The sequence below is a fragment of the Buceros rhinoceros genome, unplaced genomic scaffold (assembly GCF_000710305.1).
Source record: "Buceros rhinoceros silvestris isolate BGI_N320 unplaced genomic scaffold, ASM71030v1 scaffold427, whole genome shotgun sequence".
Classification (NCBI taxonomy): Eukaryota; Metazoa; Chordata; class Aves; order Bucerotiformes; family Bucerotidae; genus Buceros; species Buceros rhinoceros.
Window position 1 is genome coordinate 16,688 of NW_010423756.1, and position 9,762 is coordinate 26,449.

The 9,762-nt window shown below is 39.7% G+C and overlaps 1 protein-coding gene across 1 annotated transcript in view; it reads left to right on the forward strand.

Moving 5' to 3' along the window:
• Nucleotides 1-9,762, forward strand: part of LOC104497271 (histone acetyltransferase KAT2B-like) — a gene marked incomplete at its 3' end in the record, with an annotated part of 29,684 nt that overhangs the window by 16,254 nt on the left and 3,668 nt on the right. Inside the window, exons 6-10 of the mRNA XM_010140504.1 lie at nucleotides 487-678; nucleotides 3,192-3,298; nucleotides 4,986-5,111; nucleotides 7,431-7,567; nucleotides 8,933-9,141. Of these exons, the coding sequence (XP_010138806.1) occupies nucleotides 487-678; nucleotides 3,192-3,298; nucleotides 4,986-5,111; nucleotides 7,431-7,567; nucleotides 8,933-9,141 (771 nt within the window). The remainder of the gene's footprint in view (nucleotides 1-486; nucleotides 679-3,191; nucleotides 3,299-4,985; nucleotides 5,112-7,430; nucleotides 7,568-8,932; nucleotides 9,142-9,762) is intronic.

A 9,762-nucleotide genomic window follows, 5' to 3' on the forward strand; every position in this document is an offset into this window, starting at 1 on the left:
TAATGGGAGGAAGCCAGCTGGTGGGAGACCAGGGTGGGCGTCCAGTCAGGTTGTGATGGAGCTATTGAAAAGTGTCACCGTTTTTGTATCTACGTGGGGAAATGTAGAAGTTTTAAGGAGGGGAAAATGGGCCAAGCTAAGGTCTTTGGAGTTGCAGGCAGGAGACTTGGGAGACTAAATGAATGAGCTGTGGCAAAAATCACTGACATCAACATGAATATTATGTGATCTATGATTATTATCTGGAACAAGAGTGCTTTGTGAAAACTAGACTGCAGAGAAGAAGAATATATGGAGACTTAAAAGTACTTTGCTGTCATTTCTTTAAAAAACTGGGCAATATAAAAGCTGCTTAACTCTGATGTAGAACTGATTTATATGGTCATATAGCTCTCAGCTGCATTATAAACGATGCGAGTGGTGGTTTTATTGCATTAATTCATATGTTAGACGGTGATAATTACCTGGCTTTTTTCCCCTTTATAGGTGGCTTTGTTATTGCAACGTTCCTCAGTTCTGTGACAGTCTACCTCGGTATGAAACCACCCAAGTTTTCGGTAGGACATTGCTTCGTTCCGTTTTTACTGTCATGAGACGGCAATTGCTGGAGCAGGCCAGGCAAGAAAAAGACAAGCTTCCTCAAGAGAAACGAACACTAATCCTCACCCATTTTCCAAAGTAAGAGGTTGCAATGTGCCTGCAGTCAAGGTTAACTAGTATTATGCAACTTTGGCATGGAAATGGAAAAAATTACGTGCAGCTTAAAATATTTTCCCTTCTTATTCAGTAAGAAGTAGATACTGCAACTCTCTTCTGCCATTGCTTGAAGCAGTGTAGCCAATTGTTTTGTTCTGTTCTAGGGCTTTACTTTATAGAAAGGACTGTTCATCTCAGTGGGGGATTGTGCTTATTGCCTATTAGCAGGTATTGTCGGTCACGTGTTTTTTTTTCTGTAGTCCTTGGAAGCAACATAGGTCCAGGTCTCCGAAAACATATGCTTGCTTCTGCTTTTGTGATGGAGCAGTAAAAAAAGGGAGTGTTGTGCTGGAGTTTATCTACAACTAAGAATTTCAATTTAATTCAACATTGTAATAGGGAACAAAATAGTCACCCCCATCCCCAGAAGAGATGTGTTCATTTGTCAAAGAAGAGATTAGCCAGTATAAAGCTGCATCAGTGAATTCTAAACTGATGAATTTCATGTTGACTACCTGTTCCAGTACTGGAATATTGATGACAATCTCTCAAAGTTAAACAACAATAATTACATATTGGTGTATGTGGGAGAATGCTGTGTCTCAAAACATGCTAAGCTTTGACAGTCCTTAATTTCAAACATTTTACTGGTGATTAAGGGTGGTGGTGATAGGATCATTCATTGTATGCTTCCTGTTAAATAGTGTCTCTTTTCAAAAAGACCTTTATTTTGTGAGGGTGACTTGGCTCTCTAGCCCACACTTCAAAAGTCTGTCCCTCCTAAGAACAAAGGAACTGAACCTACAGGAGAGCTGATGGCACTGATGCTATGCAAGCTGCTGTCTGGATCTAGAGTTTGGTTGGTGCTTAGGAAGATAAAAAACATGCTCTTTCCAAAGCTGGACAGAGCCAGGATCTGTTGCTCCTACTGATATTAATAGTGTCTTTTCCACTTTGAAGAGTGTAAACTGTCTTTGGGCTAGACTGTTATGGATACAGGAATGTTTGTGAGTATCTGGGAACAGGAACATGATCTGGCCCTGAAACAGGTATACAAAAAGGATTTAACACTGCATCAGTACAAGAAGCAGATTTGTGGAGAGAGAGGGTGTGTATATGCCCCTGTGTTTCCACTGCCTTTTACAGCCTAGATAAGTAATTTGAAAAGCGTTAAAAAAGGAACTGCAGTTCCTTTTAATATTCTGCTGGAGAAAAAAAGAAAGACAGGCGCTGTTTGCTGCTGATCTCTGAGAAAGATGAATAATGTTTTAAATCTTTTACGGGCTGTACTTTTCTGAAGCATTTGTGTCTCTGCTGGCATTAGGCAGAGTGAACCCTGTGCAGGAGCTGCGGCTCGGAGCACGGAGCTGGTGCCTGGCATCAGTGCAAGGCTCCCAGCTGCCCTGGACGTCCCTTCCTGGGCAGCAGAAGCACCCTTAGGTTATGTCTGTGTGTACCTAGGATATAGTCACCAAGGGGTCTGAACGTGGAGCCTTTGTGGTGCCTGCAAATGTAGCCTTGGCTGACATTGTCTTTGTACTTCTCCATCACAGACAGTCAAATAACTGTTACAGACTTTTTAGCTATTATCAGCTGTATAGAAGGCAGCATGTTGCTGTGCTTATAAATGCCCTACATATAAAATACCAGAGTGGGAATTATCCTGAAAATCCTTATCTTTTTCAAGAACGTCTTACTCAACAGTCCTGTTAGTTTCAGCTGAATAGTTTATGAGTCTAGAGAGTAAAAATGTGCCATGTCAACTTCTGGTCAGAAAACCTCTTTTGTGCACTATAGGATCAGCAACTATCTTACTTCTGAGAGGGAAGTGATGTCTTAGCCCTGTAAAAGCAAGTGTGCTGGATAGTCTGATCTGTGGAATCTCTCTCACATATAAAAATCCTAAGAGAGGTTTTAAATCATGCTGTTTCTGTAAATGTCCCAAAGTAAGATTAAAAATACTATTATGCCAGCACAAACATGCATTTAAATGTTACAGTCAGACACTTAAAGAAATGAAAATATCTTCCTGAGAGTGTTGATAATAACTAACACTGGGATTTTGTAAACATGTAAGAGGCAGAAAGCAAGTGCATCTGCGGAACACTGGTTTATCAAAATAGACATGTTTTGTCTTCATTGTATAACATGAGTATCTTGACACCTGTCTACTCATAGCTTTCTTACAAGCGCACAGTTTTGATCTGTAGAAGGAGTTTGTTTCTCTTTGCATTTGCACATTAGATAAATATTGCTTATAATCTAAGATAAATTTTCACAGGTGAAAGCACTTTACTGAATTAAGATACTTAACATCTACTCTGGCTTGTGATTTTGTGTGTGTTTGTTTGTTTTTTAAAAGAACTGGCCAACAGCATTCTCTTACTAAATCAGTAAATATTTTTAAATAAAAAAAATTGCCAGTGGTTTTTCTGAAAAAGCACCTGTTTTGAATGATCCTGTTAAGTTGTTATTTCACCTGGTTTTGTGCCTAGGTTTCTGTCGATGCTGGAAGAAGAAGTATACAGCCAGAATTCTCCCATTTGGGATCAAGATTTCATGGTTTCTAGTTCCCGAACTGGCCAGCTGGGAATCCAGACAGGTGATTTGCATTTGGTGATGGGTTAGGGAGCACCCGCATAGAAAGATAAACCTGTGCAAGTGATGAATTCTAAGGAATGAGACTTAGGTATGCAGCTTGATAAACAGCAGCCTGTACTGAGCCTCGAATAAGAGCAGGTGTCTGACTCTGGTACTTCTTCATATAAAGGTCCCATTTTGGTGATGAAATCCAGCTAACGGAAGGTGGCAGTGGAGTAAGCTGAGTGCTGAGGCAAATCATCTGAGTATTCAAATAGCACAACTTGCTCAGTGTGGGCAAGTGAGAATGGTCAGTGGGTAAATGGCCGCAGTGGGTTACCTGCTGGACAGCGGTGCCCTTGCAGGAGGACCTATGCTAGTCCTCTGACTCCCTAGCAGCAGGGCTGTAGGGACCTTCCACATCAGATGTCCCATTGCGTTTGCATACGTGCCTTTGATTTTCTTGGGTTTTTTAACAGTTTTTTCTTGCTTCGTTTCTTATTCAAGTGCCTCATTGGCTGTTCTGGAGCTTTATTCACTTTTCCTCAGTTAAGAACGATTCACAGCTCAGTACCCTAAAATTGCAGGGGAGACACTGATGATGGTTTTCTTTCACTTTCGTCTCCCTTCCTGCTCAAAAATATTTAAAATCCATTTATGCAGCTCAGGGGTTAACTTCAATTTCCAGATATTTAATTCAATATTTTGCAACAATTTAGTATTTTTAAACAATTTAAACGATTGTTGATTATCATTTGGCAAAAACATCATGTCAGCACTTTATTTGACAGTGAATTTCCTAGAGTAGTAGGGAAATTCTGCTGTGACAGGTAAAGGCTTTATTTGTGAGAAATTCCTGGTCTGCTCCATGAACTAGTAAATTATGCCTTGGGCACAAGTTCATTGCAACTCTAAAAATGATGTTGCTCTCAGAGTTTATTATCACGTACATTTCTGCAGTGCTTCACTTTAATGTGCACCTCTTACGCACTGGATTCTTGGCATGAATACAGCACAAAAGAGCTGTTGCTGGTGATGACAGCGGGATAAAGGCATGCAAAGAGAGAGACTGCAGGTGTCCAGTCTGTGAGCTGTCACCTCAACCCCCATTTGCCTGCCAAAAGTCCTGAGACAAATGAAAAATGGATGATTTAGGTTGAGTGTTTTTTAAAACAAATATTAGAGAGAGAGAGAGATGTTAGTCTGTGGCTTTTTAAAATAATAATTTCATCCTCATATCAGGTGCAACAGCTTTTCCCTTTATTGAGTTTGATTTGTCCAACGAGTCTTTGAACACTGTTAAAAGTGGACAGCTGAAGTAAAATGATGAGATTTTGTTTTTCAACAGACCCCTATAAAAAGCCTTTTCATAAAGCTAAACGCCGTCAGGCTTGGCAGATACATGAAGGAAGTTTGTTTTCTTAGTTCTTATTCAGCACTGCGGAATAATAAAGCCTGATATTTGTGATCTTTGTCATCCAGCAGTCATATAGTCTCTCATTAGGTAGAAGTTTCAGAAGATATGTTGAGGTAAAGCTTTACTGTCTCTACTTGTGAGCTGTTGACGTTGCTCTGTTGCACAACGTTAGCTGTTACTTCCGAGGTGGTGGGTTTGAAGTTGGGTCTGTCTTTGTGATAATCCATCAGTCAGCACCACAGTGGGTTCCATGTCCTGATTTTTTTTTTGTTTGCCTTTTATGCCATTGCAGTTATCAGTCCTCCTCCTGTTGCAAGATCTGTTTCATACAGTGCAAGTCCTTCATCGCTGGAGCAACCCAACACTGGAAATATGAGTCCTGCTTGCAAAGTTTCTTCTGCTCTTGACCCAAACCTAGGTAAAGAAGAGGGACACTTGCTTTTTGGCTTCTGTTGATGTTATCAGTAGTTGCAGTATATGGTGACCTTTGCCTTCTCTGTGCAATAGTGACCTTGAGGTGTCTTGCCAAAAGACATGCACGCACATTCTTTTTCTTCACTATGGTAATGTTTAACTAGCAGAAATGGCAGCGGTATTTGAGAAAAATAAATGGTTTGTTTAAATTAAAATCGGGAAAGGTCTGCTGGAGTCAGAGGTTGTTGAAAAGTACTTTTCTTGGATTTACATGTATTATGAGGCATGAAAAAAGGTTTTTTTTAAATAAAGACACAGTAGAAGGGACTGTCGCTTTTTTGTTGTTGTTGTTGATCTTCCAAGGTACTGAAATTGCATATATTTGAGCAATAAAGAAAAGCCCAAACTCACCAACCAGGTTAAATTTAAAACCTAAATGAGGTTAGGTTGGGGGGAAAAAAAGTTTTTTTAGAAAGAAAGTTGTTGAATGCATAAATTATCCTAATAAATCCTTATTCAGACACCTCAGGATTAATGAGCCTTCAAGTGAGTTTATAGGTCAGAGAGATGATCGTGAGCTTATGTAAAGGAAGTCCTCAAGAAGTAGGAAAAGCTAAATGAATTCTTAGCCTCAGTGTTCACTACAGAGGAACTTAAGGCGGCTCCTAAACTGCAGCTTTCTTTGAGGGACAAGGTGGGAAATGGTCTTAAAGGTGGGAATGAGACCAAGATTTTTTTTCTTGTTACAGATCAGCAAAATGAGTAGTAAGAAGTCACTAGAAAGTTTTTTGGTTTTGGGTTTTTTTTGAGAGTTTGAAAAGAAATATGGAATTAACAGACTAATGACTAAGTGGTGCAGCTGAGCTGTCACTGGGATTGCCCTTGGCACTACAGAATTGAAACACCACAGATGCAAAACTAGTTTTTAAAGAGAATTCAGGAAACTGTCAAGTCTCCTATTTCAGACAATTAGAAGAAACAATAATAAACTGATTAAGAATGGAATGAATGAATGTGTGAGTAATGTGATACACAGAAATTAAGTGTGCTTTTTGTAGAACTCATGACTTGTACATATTTGTGAAGGAATTTGTGAGCCTTTGGAAAGGGTTTTGCGTACATAGATTTCCAGAAGGCTTTTTACAAATTTCTTAAAAAACCTCTGTTTTAAACCAAGAAATTAATCCCTTGGGAAATAAGAAGGAAGATCAGTTCATATATGAATAACTGTTTAAAAAATAAGTAGTAAAGAATAGGAATAAAAGTTCCTACAGTGAAGGGAGGTTAACAATAAAATTCTATTGTTAAGGAAACAATTGTACTGCTTTAAAGTCTTAAGAGGGGAATGAACAGTTTGATCCTCATATATTTAGATCACTATAGATGTGGCAAAACAGTCTGTACCGTATGTGTAAAGTAGTTGCCATAGTGGGCCCTAAACTACCTGGTTGTTTCAGAAAGGAGGTCTTAAAGCTATTGTGGGTTTTCTTTAGGGGCAAAAAAACCTCCAAACAAAACCAACAAATAAAACCAAACTAACTTATCTTGCTGCTAAGTGCTGATCACAGAGACAAAATTCAGCATCCTGGCTCTGACCTTTAGTAGATCTCCAGGGGAAAAAATAGAGAAACAAGTTAACTGTGGACTGATGTTCCTGTTTATATGCTTTCCTAGTATTTGGCAGTTTGCTGCTGGGATGAATCCTGAGCTAGCAGCCCGGATTCTATCAGTATTATTGTACCTCTGCGAGTCCTTGGTGGACTTTTCTTTCATGAATTTGTTTAACTATGCTGTCTTATGAGTTAGTCCGCAATTAGTAGGGCAGTTAATAATTAACATGGTGTATTTTGATTCAGAAACTTTATACGGGTTTTCTAAGTCAAATATGTGTGATGTGTCAGACTGTATGTGCTGCCTGGTTTAGAAAGAGGTGAAAGAAATCTATCATGGATACTTAATTACAGTGAATCCTAAAATGGGATTTCATGTTATTCAGAAATATGCACTATAGTTTGTGTATTGAGCACTGGCCTTCCAAGACAGCATCAAAGAGGTTCATGGCAGAGAACGCTGAAGTAAAAAGAAAAAGGAAATAGTTTCACTGTGAGTTTACAGAGCTAATAATCCAATGAAAAGACAAAATTGCAGCAGCACTAAGTATTGTTTGGATTTCATTTATTTCTCTTTCTCCTTTTCTGTAGGGATTAAAAAAACACAACAAAACTTGACATACAAACTGAAGAATATAAAGAAGTGCTAGACTTCATAGTGGTAGTCTGTGAGAGTTTGGTTGTTTCTAATTTGTCCTGGTTTTGTTTTATAGGCGAAAAGAGAAAAAATAATGAACCCTATTCTCTGGAGGACTCTAAAAGACCAAGGGTTATAGGAGATATTCCTATTGAGTTAATCAATGAAGTAATGTCAACAATTACAGATCCTGCAGCAATGCTCGGGCCAGAGGTGAGAAATATATAGACTTGGTGTTGCAAATGGTCTTTTTTAATAAATATTCTACAAGGACAGACTATGATAAGCTAAGAGTCCACACAACTTACCATGCTGTCGATAAGAAAAATAGAGACCTTCAAAGAGTATGATTAGATGAGCAAAAAATGTTGACGAAATGCATCTTTAACATGAAGACTAGCTCTATGTGTGTACTGTTTGCAAAGGGACTTGGAAACTAGAGATAGTGAAAAAGCAGATCCCAGGTTATTTTGCAAGGTACTTTTGCTACAGAACAATTCCAGAGTATGCTTTTTATTGTTAATCATAGATGTAGCTCAGAAGACAAGGTAAATGGGGTAAATATTGCAGCAGACTGAAAGATCCAAAGTTAAAGCCTCTGTCTAGTACAGAAGGGCTGATCTAAACAGTTATTTGCTCTGTCATCCACAGTTGCTCTTTTTTTCTGTTGGAAGATAAAAACAAACAGAATTGTGCCATGTAGAGAATTGCACACTTTTTTTTTTTTTGGCTGACTTTTCCTCCTTCTGTTCCCTTTGCCAGGCTGTGTTTTGCCAGCAGCTCTTGTTTGCCAAGGTTTAGTTAGAGACTGCTGAAGACTTGGAACCGCCTACATTTCTTGCTCAGACTGTATATACTGTGACTGATGGCTCTGCGTATTACAAGTGCTGTGCCTGTCTGGCTCTTGTGGCTGGCAGTGACTATAAACCCAGCAGCCAAACTTTGCTCTAGAAAATAAACAACGTGCATGCAGAGATATTTCAGCATTGTAAAATGATCTGGAAAACAAAAGTTAAATAAATAATCTGTATTAATTTAATTTCCGTTCAAATATATGGATGCAGTTGCTAGATATGTAACAGCAAAATCGGTAGGAATTAAAATGCTTTTCTAAGGCTCTTACAATAGTGGTGTAGATAGCGGAAGGCACTACTAAAATGAAAAAATATGTCTTTGCCTGCACGGCCATTAAAATACGTGATTTGCAGTAGGCAGGGGCGAATCCACTACTTTTGTCAAAGCTGGACAGGCTAAAGAAAATACGAAGACTTAGTGGCATAGGTTTCAACTGGAAGAGTGCTGTGCCGTGGGTGTTGTTGGAACTAGTTGAGTCATAATCATCGCTATTGTTACCTAATCTGTACCTAAAGAAGTTTGAATAAGTCTTTCTACACTGTAGACATATCCAAGTTACTTGGTGGTGTCACTTCTGCTTAAAAAAGTAATCATTGTCAGCTCTATTTTTGTAAAAAGGTGGCTGGGAAAGAAGAGGGAGTTTCGTTTGTTTGTTACTTAAGGCTGTTTTGTCAGAGAATGTGAAATCTCCAAAATGTGGTGTTCCTCTTTTGTGCGGCACAGACCAACTTCCTCTCGGCACACTCAGCCCGGGATGAGGCAGCGAGGCTGGAGGAGCGCAGAGGGGTGATTGAATTCCATGTGGTTGGCAACTCCCTGAACCAGAAGCCCAACAAGAAGATCATGATGTGGCTGGTTGGTTTGCAGAACGTGTTCTCCCATCAGCTGCCTCGAATGCCAAAGGAGTACATCACACGCTTGGTCTTTGATCCGTGAGTACTCCTAGAGAGGGGTTTGGTGGGTGAGATGGAGAGAGCCTGCTGCTGGTTGCAAACAGGGTGTAGGAAGTGGCCAGCTGGGGTGATGTGGAGGACAGCTCTACCTGTACTACCCTCTTCTGATCTTTTCAAGCCCCCATAGCTCCTGGCCAGTCTAATTGCATAGTACCCAAATACTATCTTGGTGGCTGTATTAATGACAAGTGGCTTCTTGTTGTGGGACTGTGGTGGGCTGGACACCAGGTGTCCACCGAAGCCTTTCTTATCACTCCCCGCCTCTGCTTGACAGGGGAGAGAAAATAGAACAAAAGACTCTTGGGTTGAATAAAGACAGGGAGATCGCTCACCAGTTACTGTCACAGGCAAAACAGATGTGACTTGGGGAAATTTAATTTATTTTACTACCAATCAAATCAGAGTAGCGTAACAAGAAATAAAAATTAAATCTTAAAATACTTTCCCCTTATTCAAGAATGATGTTCTTCCTTCAGCATCATCCCTGATTTCTCTACCTCCTCCTCCCCAAGAGGTACAGGGGAACATAGAATGGGTGTTGTTGTCGGTTCGTCACACGTTGTCTTTGCTGCTCATTCGTCCTCAGGGAGGTCTCCTCAC